Source organism: Wyeomyia smithii, chromosome 2, assembly GCF_029784165.1.
Source record: "Wyeomyia smithii strain HCP4-BCI-WySm-NY-G18 chromosome 2, ASM2978416v1, whole genome shotgun sequence".
Lineage (NCBI taxonomy): Eukaryota > Metazoa > Arthropoda > Insecta > Diptera > Culicidae > Wyeomyia > Wyeomyia smithii.
The window spans coordinates 23,424,139-23,448,711 of record NC_073695.1 but is presented as its reverse complement, the minus strand read 5'-3'; the positions used below and the strand labels follow the sequence as shown (position 1 = coordinate 23,448,711).

Below are 24,573 nucleotides of genomic sequence, written 5' to 3'. Positions count from 1 at the left end.
ACTGGTCGATGAACCGGATGAAATAAAACAGCCGACTAACGTTAATAGTAGATTTGATGGTTTTCACCCAATCACAATGGATGACCTTAAAAATATTTGTTTTTCATTAGGTAAAACGGCTGGAGTAGACAATGTAAATGCTAGGGTCATTCAAGATTGCTTCAATGTTATTGGTCACACTCTGCTGAACCTTATTAATAAATCATTGCTAACTGGGTACGTGCCTAAAGTGTGGAAAGAATCGTTGGTTGTTCCGATTCAAAAGGTTGCTGGAACGATTAAAGCCGAAGAGTTTCGTCCCATCAACATGTTACACACGTTAGAAAAGATATTAGAACTTGTTGTTAAAGGTCAGCTGTTAGAATATTTAAATAGTAACTCGTTATTAATTCCGGAACAATCTGGCTACCGGGAAGGCCATTCGTTGAACTTAGTACTAGCAAAATGGAAAGACAACTTAGAGAATAGAGACACAATATTTGCTGTTTTTTTGGATCTAAAACGCGCTTTTGAGACAATTTCTAGGCCCTTATTGTTGAACACAATCAAGCGCTTTGGAATTTCGAGTACTGCATTCAGATGGTTTGAGAGCTATTTGTCTGACAGAACTCAACGGACTGTTTTTAATGATTCGGTATCTAGTCCCGTGGAGAATGATCTTGGAGTTCCACAGGGAAGTGTATTAGGGCCCCTTTTGTTCATTATGTATATAAATGACATGCGACGAGTTTTACGTTTTTGTGATATCAATCTTTTTGCCGACGACACCGTATTATTCATTGCAGCTAAGAATGTAGAAGAAGCCGTTTCACACTTGAACGAAGATTTACGATCTCTAAACAGATGGTTGAAGTATAAGCAATTGAAATTAAATATAGATAAAACTAAATATATGATTTTCTCGCGCACCGTTGTAAATGACGATGTCTCTGTTTTGATTGATGATGAGGCAATTGGTCGCGTTCGGGAGATTAAATATCTTGGCGTGATTATTGATGACAACCTAAAGTTCAACGCTCACATTGACAATGTCATCAAGAAAATTGCCAAAAAGTATGGAATTCTATGCCGTTTGAAAAACGAATTAACGATTAGTAGTAAAATACAGCTATACAAGTCAATCATCTCTCCACATTTGGATTTTTGCCCTACCTTTTTGTTTTTGGCCAATAACACACAATTATTGAGGTTACAGCGTTTGCAGAATAGAATAATGCGTTTGATTTTAAATTGTGATAGATTAACTTCCTCTACCTTTATGTTGGACGCTTTGCAATGGTTATCCGTGAAGCAACGAATTGTTTATTTGTCTATGGTGTTCATTTTCAAAATAATTAATGGTTTGCTACCTCAATATTTGTGTGATCGAATTGAAAGAGGAAGAGATTTTCATAGATATAACACTAGAAACGCGGATGAACTAAGAACACCTTTCTTTCTAACAAGAGCTTCACAAAATTCATTGTTTTATAAAGGTATAATTTTTTTCAATTCGATGCCAAGACATGTTAAACGTGCACCAACGCTTGCGGAGTTCAAGAGACAATGTATTTCACACTTGAAAGTTTCTGTTGTACAGAACGAAAATTAAAACTTTTATAAAATGACGAGAGTTTATCTGACGAAGTTTAAATAACGGATTTATTTTGGATGAACTATTTATTTTTGGAACCTATCTATTTATTTATTGTTCTATTGAAGAATGTAACTGACGAAGTTTTTACGAACGGATCTGATTGTGTTGTAAAATTTTATTCATATTTTATATTAGATCTTTTTTAATATGTAATGTAATAACAAAAACTACTGTGTTCGTCACGGTGGTGATGATGGATTTTTTCCTTTATGTTGTTGTAGCTTTAAAAAATAATAGAAAGTGACTACATAAGTTTGAGCCTCGCGCGCGGAATTCAGATATAAATGGATTCTTTAACAATGCTTAGAGAAAAATCATGAAGTAGTTGTGGTTAGTCTGGCTGAAGGTCATGAAAACCCTGTGCTAGTTTTGTGTAGCTCTATAGCTCTTCACATTCTTACCGATGTGAATCAAGTAATCAGTTTTTGAAGAAATTTATATCTGGAGGTAAAATCAGTTCGTTTTTTTTTTTGTATAACTGATTTAAATGTGACTACATTAATTATCTATAGATAAATCGTCCAGCTCAAACCTTTGTAGGGGTATGTGGCGGGACCATCATCATCATCATCATCATCATCCTCTCTACAACAAATCACCGCATAAAGTCATCCAAACAGATTATCCACGCATTTTTCACGCATTTACCACAATCACGAACGTTATCGACAAAAACTGGAGAAATCAGAGCACCGAGATACGACGATCGGTCAAGCGCAACAGAAACGACACTTCACGATCATTTTACGAGACGTTTTAGAACTCAATTTATGAATAAAATTGAAAAACATGGATCTTCTGGCATAACGCACGTAAAAGCAACATCAACACACCGTGTATCCCACCCTGTCAGTTTGTAAAACGGTCTATACACGTTTGCCAGTGTATGTACGGGAAAAGTCACTTATCTTCAAGGGCAAACGCATAAAGAAAGTATGATGAAGATTAAAAAAACAGCAGGAAAAAAACCCGATAATGCAATCCACACACGCGAGATTTTCCTGCACTTCCAGTGGTGCGTAAGATAGGGCATCAAATATTTTTTTACTGGGTATGAGCTCGAATATCAACACATAACAAAATAGAAACAATAATTTGTACTTATCTTACTGAATCCATTGAAATTGTTGCATATTCGAGTGCCACTATATCCTGCAGCAGCCAATCACACCAAACACACTAGTTTCAGCAAAAACTATTCATGAAAAAACACTTGAAATGTAAATTTTTACTAAGCAGACAATAAGCTGACGATAGCCGTACTGCCAGAGCCCCTCTCTAAAAAACACGTTGACGTTAAAGGTTTAAAGTAAACAGCTCAATATATACTGATCATTTTTTTTTTTCGATTGACTGCATTTATATGAAAAATAGCTACTAAATGCTATCACTTTTCGGTAAAAAATGTATTTTCTTTTATTTATTTTTTCAATGCATGTTTCTTCTGTATAATCGATTAAAACCACATTTTCGTTCAACATGTATATTCTCAACTGTTTATCAACTCAACTCAACTCAACTAATTGAAGCCTAATACAACATATAATAAATCAATAATAAATTGAATGAACTATTGATGTCGTGACTTGTACACGTACGTTTCGTTAATAACATATGACATATACTCGCCATAAGTTTGGAATCACTCCACTGAGTATAGCAACATCCAGTTTGAATATTGCAGCACCTTCCTCATATGGGCAGGCTAATATAACTCTAACTCGACAACGTTGTTGTGATCTCTTAGAAAATTGTTTAGGAAGTTTTGAAGTTTTTTTTATGTACAGTTTGTTTTAAAATATGGCGTTAATATGCATATAGTTTTGACTATTTTGAACTTTATTCACCTCGTGAATCTGATTATTAAAAAAGTTATCGTCTCCAGCAAAGTTGTTCAGGGGGTCAAGAGGTTTTAATTGGTACAAAGTTGTTTTTTCTTTCAAATCGATCGATGCTTCGATGATCTTGTTTGCTTGTTTTGTAGTTTCGGGAATTTCTAACATTACTTATCTCCAAACAGTAAATCCAAACAATTGAAAATTTGAGGAATTCTGTTAAACTGTTAAGAAGGGTAATGGTTTCTTGTTGTTATACAGTTTTGTATTGACTTAGGCCAGTACGTGGCGCTAGTGTGCTTAAAGCTATGAGTATTTTGAATTTGAAAGTTAATATCGAGGAAAAATATATTGAAATATTGTACATTAAAAGCTGCATTCTTCAGGAAACTTGCTCTCATGCGAGAGCCTTCTGTCATGCTAGTGTGCTTATAGTTATGAGTATTTTCAATTTGAAAGTTAATTTCGGGGAAAACTATGTTGAAATATTATACATTAAAAGCTGCATTCTTCCGGAAACTTGTTCTCATGCGAGAACCTTCTGTCATGCGAGAAACTTTGCTGCAGACCATAGCTTTCTAGGAGGATTAAATCGTAGTATAGGTAAATCGAGGTCACACATAGTGGTGGAATTCCGAGCTTGAATTTTCACCAACCAGAAGTTCTTGATCTTCTCAACAATTTTGCTGAAGACCGCAGCTTTCTAAAGGGTAAGAACCACGGGATAAGTTAAGGGGTTATATACCTTTTTGGTCGAGAAAAATGAGGAAAATTTGAATCTATTTTTATGTGCATAGCACCATTTTCATTGCATCAAAGGGGTATTTCTCTGAAAGTACAGTTTATCAACAACAAACAAATACGTTCGACATTGAGATATACAAATTATTACTGGAGTAATGGCCGTTTCCCCGAAACGCTATTTTTTGCAGAGGTTTGCGGTGATCCTGATAGAGACTTAGCGGGTCAACCGAAATCAAAAAACTCATATTATTTCATTAGTTTAGAAGTGTGCCGGGTCCTTGAACGATCGCTTTTATAAGTATTTTGTTTTCAGTGCAAATGGGAACGTTTTTCCCAAAAAGTACACGTTTTGTGCGCTAAAAATTGCGTTAAAACTTTTTTTGTGGCAAAATGCAACTGTAACATACAGTTAAGCGATCGTTCAAGGACTGGCGAATTTAATAACGAAAATTTAAAAAAAAAAAGATGAAGGAAATCAGTTTAGTAGTTTTCCCGCAATCAGGATCACGGCAGTCATTTTTCGGAAAACACTATTCCGAGATAACCGCGTGTAAAGTTTCAAGTTTAGCTTATGCGGCCGTGGCGAGGCCCGCTGCAAATCGCTCTAACTTTCTTCCTATTGCTCAAATCTTTATGAAAATTTGTGAAAATATTCTCAAGATGTTGTATTTGAAGATAATACAATGAAAAAATTTTCAGTTTTTTGAAAACTAAAAAGGTATATAGCCCCTTAAGGTCACAATATGAAGAATTACGTTTACACTAACGCCACGTAGCGACTAAATTCCGCACTGAACTGTTCATCAACCAGAGGCCCTTTTGAACAAATTTGCTGAAGACCGTATTTTTCCAGGTCGTCATGTGATGTTGATCTTTTTTTTTTTTTGACAACATAGACGTTTTGACTGTAAGAAAATTGTATATGGCTAATTCGTTCTTCCTTCATTTCTGGTACAAATATTGGTGGTTTGGGCTTCGGAAACGCGAACAGTACTGCCAAAGGAGCCACATCTGTTCGCTTGCAAAACTATGTAATTGTAGTGGAAGCCATCCACATTCCACGTTGGCAGCTAAAAAACAAGAATGCACCGGAATCATTATATTTTTCGAGCATTTAGACTTTTTCGATCTTCCAATAAGCAATAACGAAGATTCATGAGCCCCAATTACATTCGAACACGGCATGAAGCTACTAGAGTTTTGTCAATTTTTCGTTACTAAATCGCACCGCTAGGTGAATTCAGTCGTGTTTTATATAATGTTTTATATATATCTCGCAGATGTGATAAAACCAAAACGCTTTGCATAAACGAAACGTGGAAAAACGAACCCTGATAAAATCGACACTTCACCTCACTCTAAGTGCGTACGAGCAGGTACATCACTATTTGGCGAGTTGATGTCCTTGCTACATTGCACATTTATCCCAGTTGGGCAACGCACTTCGTATGAAGTTTATTACCTCACCAGGACTTTCCCTCCAAATTTTGGTAGGTTCTATGTGTCCCTTACCGAAGATACGCAATCTGCGTTGTATTAATACTCGGCATTCGCAGAGTAGATGTTCTGAAGTTTCGCTTTCGATGCCACACATGCGACATTCATCATCATCAAGTTTGCCTATCTTCTTGAGATGATACTTACTCGGACAGTGCCCTGTAATAAGACCTGTGAATGTCCACAAGTCTTTCTTATTTAATCTGAGCAGCACGAGGCTCTTCTCGCGATTTGGCTCTATGAATCTTTTCGATTGTCGTAATCCACTTATGACATCCCAGTTTGCTTTGATGGTCGCTTTTTCCCATTCACCTAGTTCAGCTTTTAGAGCGCTCGGGGAGATTCCACAGAAAGGTTCTGAGCCAACAAAGTTAGTAGATGACCCTTGTCTAGCTAGTAAATCGGCCTTCTCGTTTCCTTCGATTCCACAATGACCAGGAACCCAGTATAAGTTCACCTGGTTTTTCATAGCTAACTTTCGGAACGACAGGATGCATTCCCACACTAGTTTAGAGTGGCAGAAAGGAGAATTCAGGGCTTTAAGTGCTGCCTGACTCTCACAGAAAATGCATATATTTGCGTGTCGATAATTTCTTTCCAGACACGTATTCGTGCATTCTATTATCGCGTATATTTCCGCCTGGAATACTGTTGGCCAGTGTACCATGGGAAAAAATTTATTAATTCCTGGTCCTGTGAATCCCGCACCCGCAGAACCATTCATTTTAGAACCGTCTGTGTAGAAGCAAAGTGAACCATCCCGAATTGTGGGTCCACCTTTTTGCCAACTTTCTCGTTCTATCTCTACTGTTCTGTAAGGAATTCCGAAATTTGGTTTCCTCTCCAGCCAATCCTCCTTACTTTTTATTAGATTATTTGTTTGGAAATCTTTCAGTATTCTCAGGTGTCCTGTTAGATCTCCTTCTTTTAGGTTGCACTGTCGATTTAGCCTTAGAGCACTTTTTTCCGCTTCTAGTTGAACCACCTGATGAAGTGGAAGAAGGTGAAGTATTGCATCTAGGGCTTTTGATGGAGTGCTTCTCATAGCTCCACAAATCGATGCACAGGCCAATCTTTGGATTTTAGCTAGCTTAGCTTGAGTGGATGTTTCAGTGGTTTTGGGCCACCAAACTAACGAGGCGTAGGTTATTCTGGGTATGATTATTGTTTTATATATCCAGTGTATCATGCTGGGTTTGAGACCCCAGCTTTTTCCAATGGCTCTGCTGCATACCCATAGGGCGTTTGTGGCCTTGGTAATTGTTTGTTCTATTTGAGTGATCCAGTTTAGTTTCTGGTCAAGAATGATTCCCAAATATTTGACTTCAGTGGAAAGCATTATATCAGTGCCTTCCAATCGCAATTTAGGAATAATGTATTTCCTTTTTCGAGTGAAAGGAACAATAGTTGTTTTGGATGGATTCACACTCAACCCGCCTTTTTTTCTGCAATTTAGAAATCTGTACAGGAAGAACAGCTATCGCTCTAAACTCATAAAAAAGGTTTTTCGGATTCCTAAAAAAAATTCTATGAGATGTTCTAAGATGATAACCTATTGACGCCCATCCGTAAATCGATGAATCATTTATTATTTGGATCTTAGTTGGAGCTTCTGGGTGCAGCACAATAGTGTCGATAAAGATATCGGCGGAAAATCAACTGAAATAAAAAAAATCGGCATGCACAATCATTGTCGGCGTGCTAAAGTTTTCCTCGGCGGCATATGCGAAAGTGTCGGAAGCGGCGGCGCACATGATTGATTGAAATGATTGTTCAATAATTTTTGGCAAAAAAATAGTAAGAAGAAGACATAGCAAAAAATTGAACTGTCCCGAGCGAGTGTCTATCGCCCTCTCTTGCACAGGTTTGAACTTTAGTGTTAACTACCAGGGAGCGGGGTTATTAAAAGATCGTTCGATTGAATTTTGCTAGATTTTCCTCGGTTTCTGTTCGATGTAGGGTAACCTACCATTGCGTTTTTTTAAAAAAGTCTGCCAATGCTTTAACAACGACTAACGACTTTCAATGTTTTTTTTATAAAAGTGTTCGCTCATTAAATAATGTCAAACGAGTTTTGAACAACAGTTGATATTGGAAAACTTTTACGCAAACATTTTTTGTTGTTTATCTGTGACTTTCCGTTCGATCTCATTGCAACTTATTTGACAAGATATGAAACAGGTTCATGGGAAAAAAGTTGACGAATTTAATCAATTTGATCTTAAGTGCAAATTTATGACTGCATCTATCAGATATTACATATTCATTATTCAACTGTTAAAGTTAATGTTTTAAAATGTACCATAATATAATGCCTTTTGTTAAGCAGTAATTGTAAAGGAGAAATTAAAATCTGATTCCATATTATTGGCTTTTTTCTATTCGAAAATAATTCGGAAGTGTAAATCATAAACATTAATCACCATCAGTTAACCGACTTTACCTGCTAGAGAGAAGCAATAATACAGCATCCGAGGCAACTGATATTCATTCGCACCAATCAAACGAGGTTTAATTTCTTCCGTAGATTATGTCAGTCAACAGAAATAAAAAACGAACCATCACAGTTTTTTCATTACTCAGATGCGGAACCACTTAAACTCAGTATAGTCAGTAAAATCAGATAAGTACGCATTACTCATTTCACAGAATGGATTGCCGGAAAACTGTGCCTGCCATCCGATGTTTGCACGTGACTATGCCTACCTACCTACCGAGAGTAAGCTTTGGGAAGTGCATCACCTTAGTGGTCAACAGAGCTGCTCTTTAAGATAAGAACTAGTTTTCCATCTCGGTTAACAGTTGGTGCGGCTACGGTTGCTCTCGCTGGGATGCCTATTTCGTAACGAAAAATTGCATTAAACCGGTTTCAGCCTTTCTGTGCGGTTATGATGGCGGAGATTGCAATACGCAGCCCCTAACCCCGAGGAACCGCAAGTCTGGTAGTGAATGAAATTGAAAGTCTAGGCTGATCGAGCCGAACCAGACTTTATTGATGAATTTTGTTTTGATCTCTTTTTTCTGCTTCAGATGCCGCAAATTGGCCATCAATCTGTGCAATATGAATCTCACCCCGGGGGGTTGACCACGACCGTAGTCACTGGTATGATTGCTTCGAAAATGCATAGAACTTGTGTCCGCAGCCAAGGAACTTCCTTTGAGTAAATGTGTTAAATTTCGAAACGACCGATCAAACTGAAGTTCAAGCCCTAGGGTTACACGAGATTTGCTACATAAAATGAGTGATCGTTAGTTTTAAACATCGCGTAACTTAATTAGACCTCCAATGAACAGAGACTGGGGTGAAAGGAAAGGCTCGTTTAATCATACTGTGCAACGTCCATCTAGCTGATCGTTAAACACAATTGCTTTACAAGAATTGATTGAATATGTTGAAGGGGCATTTTGCTAAGATCACAAATTAGGTCGATTACTGCTCGTTATGTAACTTCTACAGGGAGTATTGTTTAACTGAAAGCACGATTAGAAGAAGTTTGTTTAAAAAGATGTCAAATCGTTTTCTATTGAAAATATGTAACCAACAAATTGCAGCGTCGTTTGGATTAACTTTGCCCATAACTGAACAGTTTTGTTTAATTACAGCCAGAGGCGGGTACGACAAATTACAACCGCTACTAACCGGTGGCGATTCCGGTTTCCCAGCCGGCTCAGCATCACCGTCGCTCCGTCAGTGGTGGCGTATTTAGTTACGTGCTTAGCCAGAAAATCCCGCAGCCGACTGTCATTGTCGTGTGTCGAGTGAGGAGGCTTTGTCTTTCCGCATCAAGGGGGAAACACATTGTTGTTCGTTACCCACCCACGTTAGTATTTTTGCATGAATTGATATTATGCTCGGAATAAGGTCAAAACCACTTGCGTAATCCACTTCAGCAAGTCATCGTTTAGCGAAGGCTCATTTTATAGGCGGTTTGAACCTTGATGATTGCAACATTAAATCGTGTCTACGATTAGGTGAAACGCCTGAACATGATTGGAGCTAATTGAAGTGACACATTCCTGGGGTTCAATCAGTAAGGACGCTAATAAACAAACGCGATCAATCAAGAGATATATGCTCGACTGTCGCATGACTTGCCGGTTCAGACTAATTTATAGTTCTTGATTTGCGGGCTCTCGCTGCACATATTTGACTCAGAACTACAGCCAGCGCTCATATTTATTAACATAATTGCGGTTAGCACGTGCTGGAGAATTGGTGATTCCGTAATGCGCGAAACCAGGGTAGGTACACCAATCTCGTGAATCAGACGGTAACTATGTTCGAATTGCTTAGCATTCACTGGCATTGTTATTATGCTTTTGAGTTTTGTCTGACGAACAAATTGTTCATTCGCTACTACGGTTTATACAGTTTAATCTCGAAATACACTTTCTACTATTTGGTTACTACTTTAATGGCAAAAGTAACTTAAGTTATCATCATTTTACTCAGAATCTGCTACTATAGAGCTAGGTAAGTTATTGTGTTTTGTAAGTCGATCGAAATCTGTTTGAAGAATAGTTATTTGGAAATAAATTCGGAACTATTATTATTATAAGCTCTGCCTCAAGTAATGGTTTAATATCTTAGATGTAAATAAATATTTGCAAAGAAAAAACATAGCCTTTCAGGCAAGCTAACAACTAACACCATAACTTGTTTTATTACGACACAACAACGATCTTAAGTTTTATTAGCTATTGCATGAATATCTTATTTTATTCTCATCAATGGCTGTGGTAGAAACTAACAATACCACACTCTTTGTAATTTGGCCTTTAAAAGTTATAAATCATTTGCTTCTACGTGTTGCAAATAATGAAAAATAATACTCTCAATTTATGCACGACTTGATCTGAAGAGCTAATTGCAGCGTGTTGACATATAAACATATAAATCCAACCTGTGTTAATCTATGTAACAGGAAAGTGAAAATAAAATTATGACCTCTAGTAGTCCTTCGTGGATACATTTTTTCTTTCATCTACGATGCGCAGTACTCATGATCATGTTGCATGACGATCGTGCGATCATGCTGTCATATCCAACTTGGGCTAAGTTGTAGCCCCCTTAGTTTCGGAATAAAACCCACGCTTAATGCTGGTGGGACCTTGTGTGGGGAAAAAATTCATCCCATATGGTATTGGCTGCCTGGTCGTACAGGTTGACAGTGAAAGTAGAATCTGCATGCGGAACCAAGGACCAGCCGTGCCACGCCGCCATCCATCGAACAGGGTTCACAGCTGTGGCTTCATGCAGTTGAGGTGCATGCAAACATGCATCTGCGGAAGCGATGCAGGTTCCGAAAGAGCATGGGCGAACCAAAGCAACTTCAGGTTTGTTATCTCATCGTGTACCCTCGTGGAAACACCGACGATAGACAATATTATCACTGCATTTTAAAGCCGGTTTGTCTACAAGCTTCTCCTCCTATATGAAAAACTGCAACGGAAATGTCAGTCAGTACCGAAACTGGATCAAAACTTGCCCTGATATTGAATTTGAAGTGAAGGAGACAGTGTGAGCAAGTATAGTAGTTCAATGATCAATGGAATGATAATAAATCAATGCTGTTGGGAGTTAATTGAGTGATAAATCTTTCAAATTAAATTCTTCACACATCACCGCTAACAATCAACTGATTAGATTAGATTAGTAGCAATAACGCCGTCGAAAAAATGCGATGATATCTAATCCGGTTCTCAACACCAGTAGCTGCTGGTTCCTCAACCGTGAAAGGTTCGATGAAGTCAAAGTCAATAGTGAAGATCAAGAAGCATCGTGGAGGGCATGGTGAATTTTTAATGCTTCACCTTGCACTGGTGGAGCTTCTGGTAACTAAAGCTCCTCAAGGTTAGTTATTGACATGTGTCACTACTGCACTACATATGTATTTATATCACTATAATAATTTCTAGATTAAAAGGTGATGACTGTTATTTGTGACATCATGGAATTAGTTTCATTTGTGCGGTTGTGAGTCATACTTTATATGTGCCTTTGGGGGGGGGGGGGGAGACACGACGAAGCGTAACTATTTTGCAGAAATAAAAAAAAAAACAAGCACGATCAAGTCGTGAGATCTTACTTTAAGGGTCGGCGGATTTGATTGCCCACGTATTGCGTCGTGTCCAAGTCCGGAATAAAGAGTAAGAAAACAAGACAAAATAAGTTATAGGCAATAAAGAGAGCAACGGTTTTTTTTTCGAAAATTGGCAATAATTTTTTTTGGCGTAGCTTCTAATTTTCAACTCCAGTAAGTCAATATAATTCGGTGGACGCTTAAAAATCAGTTTCAGAATTTTATTCAAAGGATTAATTTAATCCTTTGAGGCATACATTAGTCCCATATACTCAACCTTGTCAGACCAATTTTGAATTAATCCGATTCTTTTTGCTAACGTGATTATTGTTTAGTGAGCAGGAAGACAAAATATGTAGGGGAATTGTGGGTAAAATGAACAGGGGTGGTAAAATGGACACCCGTTTAAATCTCGACTATTACGTTGAAAAATGGTACAAACTTATTGGCACCTTATCTTAGAGGCACTAGAAGCAATTTGAGACATAGTATGTGACATGATGCAGTCAAACAGTGGTCGAACAGTCGTGGTGGTGGTGTTATTTTTGGCCTACAAAAAATAAGGTTTTTTCTAGTGTAAAACAGTATTTTATAACGATTTTTCTGCTACTATCTGTACTCAGACTACTAACCAGCAGAAATCATCAAAGGTTAGTAATTGTTTAAATGATTTTCTCGATATATTTAGGTGCACTGGGGTCTTTTTTACGCGGTTGGTTGTACCGCGTTGAAAAAATCCGCGTATAAAAAACCGCGTAATTTTAAAAAATCGCGTAAAAAACTCCATTCAATAATAAGATCCGATTAAAAATAATGGCACGTAAGTAAATATAAACATGAAAAATGATATAAAAATGGTAACGAAACTCACAAAATAAGTTTTAGTGATTCTAAAATGAAAATTCATTGAAGAACATGACAATAACTTTTTTATGATAATTTTGCTACATGTTTAAGCTTTCGTTTCTTAAAAGGAAGTAAATCGCAACGACCCTGACTCGTATCGTTGCACAATTATTAATGTATTTTTGTTCTTTCTTACCGAATCAACGGAAATTGCCTTTTTTATAATAACAGCAAATATATTTAAAATATTTATTTATTTGTATAATTTATCTGACCCGAGTCTTAATAAATATAACAATGTTTGAGTGTCAAGTTGATAAAATGTTCGTTCTTTTAACTTTCTGCACGAATTTATCCGAGGATTCATTGAAGTCGAATAGATGTTCAACACGAGTGAAAGTTCTAATACAGGCGGTGATGGGCTCATTATATCCAAACGATGTACGATGGTATGGGGTCTGCAGAAATCCAATTGAACGCAAAGCGCGTTGTGAAGCTCGAAAGTTCACAAGAGACAAAAGCTTCGGTGAGTCGATTTCTCCACAGAGCAGTTTGGCTATTAACACTGCACTGAAGTCAGTCGTCGTATGTTCGAGTCTCGGCTCGGAAGAGACTGTTTATGTCAGTAGGATCGTTGCGCTAGCCCCGCAATTGTCCTGTACACTTAACAGTTGGCTGCGAAGTCTGTGTATAACAAACAGAAGGTCGAGCTCCGAATTGGAATGTTGCACCGAGGCTTTGCTTATTTCTACTAGTGTAGACAATATCCATCCCAAATTTCCTAAATTTTGAACGAAGTGGGTGTGTCAAGTTAACGTCATATTCAACGGCTACCCTTTTCAGATCTTCTGTTATTGGGGTGAGTGTTGTAAAAGATTTCCGAATTTGAGCACGCTTCTTTTTATCAACAATGGCTTGAATGATACTTTCATTGTAGCCATTAAGTTTAGCAATTTCGAAAATATATTCCAGTTCCTTTTGCTTGGCTACTTCACTTAGAGGTAAAGTTTCCATGCGGTGGATCATATGATGGAAGGATGCCATTTTATGCTGGAAGGGATGGTTTGAAGTGTTGAATGAAAATGAAAGTATCATTCAAGCCATTGTGGATAAAAAGAAGCGTGCTCAAATTCGGAAATCTTTTACAACACTCACCCCAATAACAGAAGATCTGAAAAGGGTAGCCGTTGAATATGACGTTAACTTGACACGCCCACTTCGTTCAAAATTTAGGAAATTTGGGATGGATATTGTCTACACTAGTAGAAATACCCAACTCAAAACAAAATTGGGGTCTACCAAAGACCCTATTGATACAAAACTGGAATTTATAAAATTGCATGCAGTCACTGTGACGTGGTTTACATTGGACAAACTAAACGTAACCTAGGGATACATTTCAAAGAACGTTTCGCAGAAGTGACAAAAGCAAGGAAAGTTTCAAAAAATGCTCTACCACATCTTTTTAAATCAAAAGTGGCTGAACATATTTTTAACGAGGAACATCCACTAACTTCGGATATCATTCACCTCCTCCGCCCCGTTAATAATTTATGGAAATTAGACGTAGCTGAAAGTTTAGAAATTTATAAACAACACTCATGCACGCTTCTCAACAAAGACGCAGGTAATCACCCCTCATGGCTATTCAATCTGCTTCCTAAAAACCCCAGACATGGTACGGTAAACAATCGACCGCATAATTCCCTACCTAACTCCAATTAAGAGTGCTAAATTTTCATTTTTACCTACTACAAAAAAAAACAGGATTTACGCTTTGCTCTTTACCAGTCCACATAAGCACTAAGGAAGACTGTATGTCACAGTCGAAATATATATTTGCGCGGACTGAATTTCAATATTTATTTCTAAAAAATTTTCTAGTAGAGTATAACGGAAACCGATAACTATTTCTTTGATTTCTCAATCACTCTGCTAAGACGCTCGGTATAGATTTTCTAAATTTGATGAACCATATGATTGATTTTTACTTTATTGTATTTACTTATACTAAACTTATTTAATACCGCGTAAAAATAATCTATCAAATCGTGTAAAAATAATCCGCGTTAATAAAAAAAATCGCGTAAAAATAATCCACGTAATTGTAAAAAATCGCGTGAAAAAAGTCGTGTATAAAAAAACCGCATAAAAAAAACCCGCGTAAAAAAAGGCCCCAGTGTATTTTCAATAATATGTATGTGCGGGTAAAATGGACAACCCATGGTTATGGGGAAAAAATGGTGTTAATTTCCATTGAAAAATCTAGATGCTTCGTGTTTATATCAGAAAAACGCAAAGGTAAACTAGGACCGATGAACGGATGACCGCGGCTAATCGTACCGTTGAATGCGGAATGTCCGTAAAAAAAGGTTCTGCCATTTCTCAGTTTCTTGCGGATAAGGTCATATATTGTTATTAATTCTACGACAAACGGTGAAAATTGAGCTATTGGTGAATGCATAAGTGTATCACGTGCTATGGAACAACATTCCACTATCTGTGAAGGGATAATTAATGTTTACGCCCAAGGTATCCATATTACCACCTCCATATGTTCATTTTACCCACACGTATCCATTTACCCCCAAAAACTGCTTTCGGAAATGCTCATGAAAACTACGAAAGATACTATATTTGAGTACTTCTTCTTATTTTCTGTATTAACCATTAGTGGCTCAGTTAATGTGCGCTATCGACTCATAGTTGTAGTGTTAAACTATGGAGGAAATTGTTGAGAAAATTTATTGAAACTAAATTTTCGGGTCCGGGTCGGGTACGGAAATTTGAAAAAAATAAATATTTCTTCAGGTTCGGGTCGGGTAACAAGCCTATTTGCATAGACTAAAATTTTCAGACTTGAACTTCGAAATATGTCGAAAACGGATGCATTTAGAATGGTGATCATCAAAGTTTTTTCGATTTGAAATTATTATTATACAGCTCGGTTTTGGCACATCGAAAAACATTTCGATTCTTTGTGTTACCGATGAGGATCGATATTCGGTCAAACGAATCCGGATATATGGCAGGAAAATTATCCGGTAATATAGCATGGTGGTTAGACTGGGACACAGTTGTATGGGAAAAAAGCGTTGGTGTATTTTTTTCGCTCCCATGCACTTTTCGTGTTCCTTATGGGTCCTGTAACAACTGTGTAAGTTTTCAGATCGATCGGTGGAACCCCTGATTTGCGCCTGATTTTCAAAGTTTCCATACGATTTTATATGGGAAAATCCACTTTTTCAAAACTTATCCTCTAGAAATTTCCAGTTGGCTCCTAAAAATATACCAAATCATGATATTTGTAGGAAATTTTCCTGGGAATAATTCTTCTGAAGACTATAAGGCGCTACAAAATTTGTAGAAAAAGTTATTCACCTTAAACTGATCGAATGTCTGACGAACGGCTCAACGTTGAATTTTTCCAGCAACACTGCTGCAGCATGCCGCTGTTGCAAACTCAACAACGTGATGAGAAACAGTTTCGCGTAGAATTAAGCTTGAAAGCGTGATTATTTGCTTATAGTATTTTCGGAGAAAATGCTTGGAATATCAATCCCTATATTTTGATGTTATTCGTTGTGTGATTTATACCCCTAAAAGTGAGAAATCAGCTTTCTAAACACCCCTACGTAGTGAAAAACATTTTCGTGTAGGATTAAGCTAGAAGGTATGATATTTTGCTCACGTTATCTTCATTATCGGAGGGCTTGCTTAAAATATTAACTAACAAGTTTTAATGTAGATTGATTACTCCCCCTAAAAGAGGGAAATAAGCTTTCTAAACACCCACGTCGGAGGACAATTTGGGTTCTGGTGCCAATTTAATAGATCATACCCTGGTATCTTTCAGAAAGGAGTTTGGTAGATACATAGCTACAATTTGTGCAGATACATGGCCAGCAGGTCAGTACGAACCACCGTAAATGAAGTCTATTGAAAAAGAGAAAGAGTATTGATCTTTGGACGGGATGTTGGTTGAGCGGACATCAAGGTGGGCCGCCGAAAGATCCGAAACAACTGGAAAAGGGTATGTTTTCGAAGTTTTTCTTTAGCTCTCCGTGTTGACTGCAAACCGCTGTGTGTTGAAAATGTAAACATCTTTGGCTCAAACTTAATTTTTATTACTAATAATTCTGCTAACAAACACACCACGCAGGGCTATTCGTATTACCCTCCGTCGCTAGCTAAAGACAAAACACCGGAGAGCCATTCGTTTTTTAACTTTTTTAACTTCGGCACATGAAGCAATCGAGGGCTTGCAGTTTCGGGGAACACGGGGATCGACAATGATATAATAATGAATAGCTTGACGGTAGTCATCGCATACAACCACCTGCATTTTTTTTCATATTTACTTTTGTAAAAATGAAGCGTTTGAGAAAACACGTGTTATCCAGCGGGCTCCCGAGGGCTCACGAAGTCGGGAATACTCGGGACTTTGTTTGCCGAAGCTACTGAAGGGCTGTTTTATCAAAAACACTGTGGGTTTCCGTTTTGTATAAGCACTGAAGGGCAATGAAAACACCCTCCGTGGCATCGCTTGAAACACACACGCAGTGGTGTGGTGGGTTTGGACGTGCCTGGTTTCAAATGGCATTTGCTTGTTGGCCGAGATCTACGTCACAATCCAAACACCTGCTTCTGTTTACCTTTTTTCGCTACTAGAACAGACAAATGTCTTCTTCTTCCTCACCTGTGTATACCTCATTGGTTCGTAGTGACCTGTTGGCCATGTATCTGCGCAAATTGTAGCTATGTATCTACCAAACTCCTTTCTGAAAGACACCTGGGTATGATCTATTAAATTGGCAAGTTGTCACACGACGTGGGTGTTTAGAAAGCTTATTTCCCTCTTTTAGGGGGAGTAATCAGTTTACATTAAAACATGATAGTTAATATTTTAAGCAAGCCCTCCGATAATGAAGATAACGTGAGCAAAATATCATACCTTCTAGCTTAATCCTACACGAAAATGTTTTTCACTACGTAGGGGTGTTTAGAAAGCTGATTTCTCACTTTTAGGGGTGTAAATCACACAACGAATACTATCAAAATATAGGGATTGATATTCTAAGCATTTTCTCCGAAGACACTATGAGCAAAAAATCACGCTTTCAAGCTTAATTCTACGCGAAACTGTTTCTCATCACGTAGTTGAGTTTGCAACAGCAGCATGCTGCAGCAGTGTTGCTGGAAAAATTCAATGTTGAGCCGTTCGCCAGACATTCGATCAGTTTAAGGTGAATAACTTTTTCTACAAATTTTGTAGCGCCTTACAGTCTTCAGAAGAATTATTCCCAGGAAAATTTCCTACAAATATCGTGTATGGTATATTTTTAGGAGCCAACTGGAAATTTCTAGAGGATAAGTTTTGAAAAAGTGGATTTTCCCATATAAAATCGTATGGAAACTTTAAAAATCGGGCGCAAATCAGGCGTTCCACCAATCGATCTGAAAAGTTACACAATTGTTACAGGACCCATAAGGAACACGAAATGTGCATGGGAGCTAATATTTATTTTTTGTCCCAGCCTAATGGTGGTGTCAGCAACAATACTCTGTTTACGAGAACAAATTACCCTGGTTCATGAGCAGCAACATGAAATTTGGGATCTAATTAAATGTTGCTAAACAAAGGTCAGATGTCTCCAGAGAATTGTTACTGCCCTAGCCACGTCCTTGCAACTGTTGGGGAACGGAAAAGGAATGTTAGTCCAACAAATGTTACGTGAGATGGGAAATTTTAGTAGGAAAGGGAGACCCTGGGATACATCTGTTAGATGTTGCGGGTCGATGATTGATTATATTATAGGCATGAATTTTGAGGGCTACGAAGAGCTGAAGCTATTGTGATTTACCGACTTTTTAGTTCAATTTGCATTTTATCAGTTAAATTTTTAGAATTTATATAGCAGTTTTACTGTTTTATGTTTTGTGGTTGTGGGTGAATGAATACGTAGACTTTAGACTCTTTTTTTTTTCTCCGTGTTGGGGATTTTATCACTGCGACCAATTTTTTGATCTTTTGTGACATATGCCCTTTTCAATTTTGCTAAGTCAGGATAACGTACCACTATTGGAAGTGGCCGTCATGATATGACCAATAGCATTAGTCCAGTCTGGTATTACACTTCGCATGAAGCGAATAACCGTACTGGGAGTTGTTCTCCAGATTTCAGAGGGTTCTAACAGCCCCCTATTGAAGAACTTATGTCTTTTATTAATATTTGCCGGACGTCGGCATAACAGGTGTTCCGAGTCTTCTTTTTCCATGCCACATAAGCGACACGTATCATCTTGAAGTTTTTTCATAAGCTTCAAGTGATAACGGCTCGGACAATGCCCTGTTATTAGACCAGTATATGTGCTTAGATCTTTCTTTGAAAGCTCCAGTATTTTGCGAGTCATAGGACCGTTCGGTGTTATAAACCTCTTTGACTGCCTACCAATGGAAGTATTTGTCCAGTTGGACTCCACCTTCGAAATTTTCCATGCTTTCAGCTCCATTTTAAGTGAAGAAGCGGATAAGCCACAGAAAGGTTCTGGTCCTATGTACTGGTGAGACGATCCAAGTCTTTCAAGTTCATCGGCTTTTTCGTTCCCATAGATTCCACAGTGACCAGGAACCCAATATAAATTTACTTGATTATTGCAACCCAGTGTTTGAAGTGATTGAGAACACTCCCAAACAAGTTTTGATGTGCATGTTGCAGACTTCAGAGCATTTAAAGCTGCTTGACTGTCGGACATGATGCAAATGTTTGAGTGTCTGTATTTCCTGCGTAGGCATATAACAGAACATTCTAGTATAGCTTGGACTTCGGCTTGGAAAACGGTTGGCCATCGACCCATCGGAATTGATAGATCTACTCCTGGGCCTGTTACTCCTGCTCCCACTCGATCGTTCATTTTTTAACCATCTGTGTAAAAAACAATTGATTCCGGAAGGAGATCGGGACTCCCGCGTTCCCAAACATCGCGCTCAGGTTTAACTGTTTGATATCTTCTTTCAAAGTTGTATCTTTTCTCCATCCAGTCTTCATTGTTGGTTACTAGGGGATTGATACGAATAGTTTTTAGAATATTTAGATGACCTGCTAGGTCACCTTCAAAGAGTTTTAAGAGTCTTTTAATCCTTAAAGCACTCTTCTCTGCTTCTAATTGTATAAACTGATGCAGTGGAAGCATAAAGAGTAAAGCTTCCAATGCCTTGGTTGGTGTACTTCTCATTGCACCCGTTATTGAGCCGTTGAAGTTTTTCCAACTTATCTTGAGCACCTCTTTCTTTTGTTTTTGGCCACCAGACCAGTGAAGCGTAGGTAATTCTGGGTCTCATAATAGCCGAATTAATCCAATGGATCATTTTCGGTTTTAGTCCCCATTGTTTACCAAAAGTTTTATTACATATCCATAGAGTATTTGTGGCTTTGCCTATAACTTGCTCTAGATGTGTATTCCAGTTAAGTTTTTTGTCAAGGAGTACCCCGAGATATTTGACGTTGTCTGAGAGTTTCAAGAGCTCATCTTTCAAGCTTATATTATTTAGCATAACTTTTCTCCTTCGTGTAAATGGAACGATAGTAGTTTTTGAAGGATTTACATTTAGACCTTCCTTATCGCACCACGAGGAAACAATGTTTAGGGCAGTTTGCATTCGGTTAGCGATGATATCGTCATACTTGCCACGAACAATTATGACTATATCATCAGCGAACCCAACTATTTCAAACCCTTCATCTATCATTTTTTTAAGAAGATCATCAACTGTTAACGACCACAATAGAAGAGATATCACTCCTCCTTGCGGGCATCCTTTTATTGCTTTTACACTTATCTTTAGACTCTTAATAATTTAGTTATACCCTTATTTTTATCCACCAGTTTAACGTAACTTTCATTAGTAGCAAATCTTTAGTCAGCCAGCCTAAAAGGGCTTCACCTCTTAGTTGAACATTGTCAAATAAGACTTACGCGAACAAAGTCCAATGTTCTCCGAAACATGAACCCGAAACCCTAAAAATATGTGCTAAGTAACGCATTCGTATGAACAAGACATCTCCTGTTTATTTACAAACATTTTAGTAACTAATTAAATCAAAAATACATACGAAACAGATCTGTATTATTCTACCTCTACACGTCAATGATCAAAGAAAAAAAATACAACGCCGCCTACATGTCAAAAAACAATTGTAGTTGAGCATATAGTATGCCAACGCAAACAACTCAAACAAAAAAATCTAAATAAATAATATCACTTATCTCGCACGAAATCCTCCTAAGGCTGCATATTCCGATAGTCCTGTTATTTGAAACACCAACACTAGTAATTTTAGTTGATTTAACAATTTATTTTCTCGCAAAACACACTAGTAATGAAGATATTACGTGGCGATAAAAACGCGCACAAACCGCAGGAAAATTTTCCGGTAATATAATGGGCATATTCAAAGCACTACGAAAAATGGAAACTCGAATTACCACTAATTAATCGCTACTCAGAATATTTGGAGGAAATTGGGACTACAGTTTTCCCATTAATCAATCGCCGCTTGGCTGGCCACCCTAAATAAGCAAGTATAATTCATTACACAGTAAAAAATCCCGAATATTACACGTCACGTACATTATTTTCTCATTTAAATTTCAGTTGCTTCTGACGTAAACCACGATTTTGTTTGAAAATTATGCGCAATATCAATAAAACTTGCGTGGAATATTATGGAATATTTAATCATAAGCGATGGAGGCAATTCTTTATATGTTACTCGATATAAAATTGGGCACTTTTTTCTAACTGTGTAGAAACAGCTGCTTATAGGTTTATTTGAGATATATAAAGGCCAATACCAGGTAATAAACTTTATACACTAGCGGAAAAACGTTACGAGAACACTACAAGAAATTAGATCTGAAGCAGCTGCAATCAAATTTATTTTTGTTTTTTTTCTTTACTGCTAGAGACAATTATCAAACTTGCACAGAAGGTTGGTCCCACGACCCGCAACGGATTCCCAATAGTCTCATATCTGTTTTTTAGTGTTTCCGAATAAATGCACTGGGGCGTTATGCCTCAAGGCCGTTTTATACATGCTCACCCTGCTATTTCTAATCTAAAATTAGTCAACAGTGGAAACAAACATTATTTGACCTGTTGTAACGGAGAGAATCTGGCAATTTTTCATATTGTATGTGCTAGGAATGCTCGTATGTTATTCGTTCATTGTGCGCGAAAAGTGAACTAAGAAGAATCCATTCCATGGATAAGCAAATTGGTTTAAGTAGAAAATATGCGTTTTTTCCTGTTTTCAATTGTGTTTTCATGTTGTGTGAGATGAATATATGCACTGAGATGAATAATGGAGCAGTTCCCCTATATATTGTTTTTGGAGAGCTACGTCACAACCCAAAAGCACGTGGTTTTTGCCCATTTTTCTCCACTAATACAGACAAGCGTCTTCTTATTCCTCACTTTTATATAGCTCATTGGCACAAGGTGACATAGATTTCCCCTTGTCATTCGGCTCCGGACTGTCCGTCGGGCTTGCCTTTTTCCCGATAGGTAAACCAAGAATTAGTATTACAGCGAAGTCTCAAATACAGAATATTTCAATTTGATTATTCAAACCATTGTACTCAGCGTTGCCATTGTGCCATATAAATCTGGATTTTGCAAGATTTCTGTTTGCGCGCAAGACAAACAGATAAACCTCAGAAACTGCCAGATATTTGCCAAATTTCATCCGCGTCGTCTCGCAAAAAGGCCTGCCTGGCCTTAACCTACTTACACCAGGCAAGAGCAAAAAAAAGGTCATCACTTTCAATTCTGCCAGGAATTTTATCCAAAAATGAGTGACAGATTTTTGCCAGACTTTTTATTTCCGGTTTGCCAGATTTTATTCAAAACTTAGTGGCAACGCTGATTGTACTATTGAAAATTGTCAAGCCTTGTTTCGAACGCAAAATTCGGTTTTCTGATCAGTGCACAGTGGTCTAAACTCGAAAAATCGTGATCGTTTTAGATTTGACTGTGAAATATTGATTTTATGTACCCAGTGTCTTCAGCAAGTATTTTTCCATATAACATGGCCTTTTTTTTGGCGTTTTCGGTTTTTTTATCATTTCCCCTAGTAGTTACATGTAAGAACTATTATTTCTAATTTTCAAGATACCAGATTGCTTTCTTTAGCAAAGTTGTGGAAAAATCTATAAGAGAAAGAATTGCTAAACACTATAAACTACTATCTGTACGTCTGTTATGACGAAATAGAGTTCTACGAGGAATACTCCTCAAAATTAGTTTTTCGTCCATAACTTTTTCTGTAATCGACAATTCAAGATGTTCTAAGATTTTGTTTATTCTTCCAAACCTCGCATTTTTGTAGAATATATTGGTTTGGTATTTTTATTTGTTGTAAAGATATTTCTAGTTTTTTGCTGAAAATAGTCATAGTTTGAGTCCATATTTCTCCGAAGGTTGCAGATAGTAGCTAACCAGACTGTATGCATTTGAAAGTTTGTCAAAAGAAGTTCAACTGTTTCTAGTTTTATCAAAATGAGTTTTTTGTCCATAACTTTTTCTGTAATCGTCGAAACAATTCAAGATGTTCTAAGATTTTGTTCATTCTTCTAAACCTCGTTTTTTTTTGTAGAATATATTGGTTTGGTATTTTCATTTGTTGTAAGGGGCCATCCACATACCACGTGGACAGATTTTTAACGTGGACAACTGTCCATATAAATTCTAAAAAAAATGTATGAACCGTGGACATTAGCCAACCCCCTCAAGATTCCCCCACACAAAAGTTATACAATATATTCATGAACCCGGATTTACTTAAATTCAGTTGAACGATTTTACTCTATGCTCAATACTGAAGAACCAGATCACCCACAAAAGCTAGAATTTCAATCACGCTAGAACCTCCCTCCCCTGCAAACGCAGCAACTGGCACATTAATGGAAACGGCACAAACTTGGCAAACAACACCAACCCATTTGAACAGCATGAAGTGGACCCATATTTTATTAAAATTGCGCGTGCACCGAGACGACGACGACGACGACGACGACGAGGCGCGACTTAAAGTGTATTCAATTTCTCGTTTTTCCTTCAAGTGCGCGCGCAGAATATCTTGTCCCCGTCAGCTGGCTGTCGGTTGCCGTCGGGAGGAACAAGCTTCCATACACGGCCAGCGTCAGCGGGCTGTTTCGCAAAATAAATCTGTTCCATTCCATGGCAGCTGTAAATCATTTCTTTCCGCTTGGGCAGCCCCATCGAGTGGCAATATTCCACCGCGTGACGGATCGAGTCCAACTCGAAACCCACTCAACAGCAGAGCTCAGAATATTTCAAGAATCGAATATATTTTTCATCATACGCCCACCGCTAGAAAAGGCTTAAGCTCATGTGCAATCATTCGAAGAATTCCGAACAATGTCTCTCGGCTAATCGAAACTTGATTCCTAACTGTAAATTCTACCTACGCTGAGAACATGTTCCGTTTTCTTTACACTCAGAAATATGCAAATTTAGTTAATCTCTGACTATAACTTTCCAAATTGTGTGTTTTTTTGTTTTGTTTTCAGATCCATCTGGACAGAGTTCACGCGTCCTGGGGCACACCAACTAGCAACCAGTATCACATCCAAACAGACGAAGGACCTGAGCGGTATTTTAAATACCAAACTGACAATGGCCAGTATAGGAAGGAAAAGCGTCTCCAGGATGGCACAGTTATTGGTAACACTAACCTTGACTTTTCTCGAAATGTTAAAGTATATATTTTACAATGTTAGGAACTGATGCCTGGATTGATGCCTCCGGGTATCTTCGCCAGAAAGATTACATCGCTGATGACAAGGGCTATCGGATATTGAAATCCAAAACGGTATATGTTGGCAGCGATATGCCGATTCAGGTAAC

The 24,573-nt window shown here is 37.8% G+C and overlaps 1 protein-coding gene across 1 annotated transcript in view; it reads left to right on the top strand.

Moving 5' to 3' along the window:
* LOC129724092 (uncharacterized) overlaps positions 1 to 24,573 on the top strand; it is a 57,435-nt gene that overhangs the window by 29,021 nt on the left and 3,841 nt on the right. Inside the window, exons 2-3 of the mRNA XM_055678715.1 lie at positions 24,237 to 24,390; positions 24,447 to 24,568. Coding sequence (XP_055534690.1) covers positions 24,237 to 24,390; positions 24,447 to 24,568 — 276 coding nt within the window. The remainder of the gene's footprint in view (positions 1 to 24,236; positions 24,391 to 24,446; positions 24,569 to 24,573) is intronic.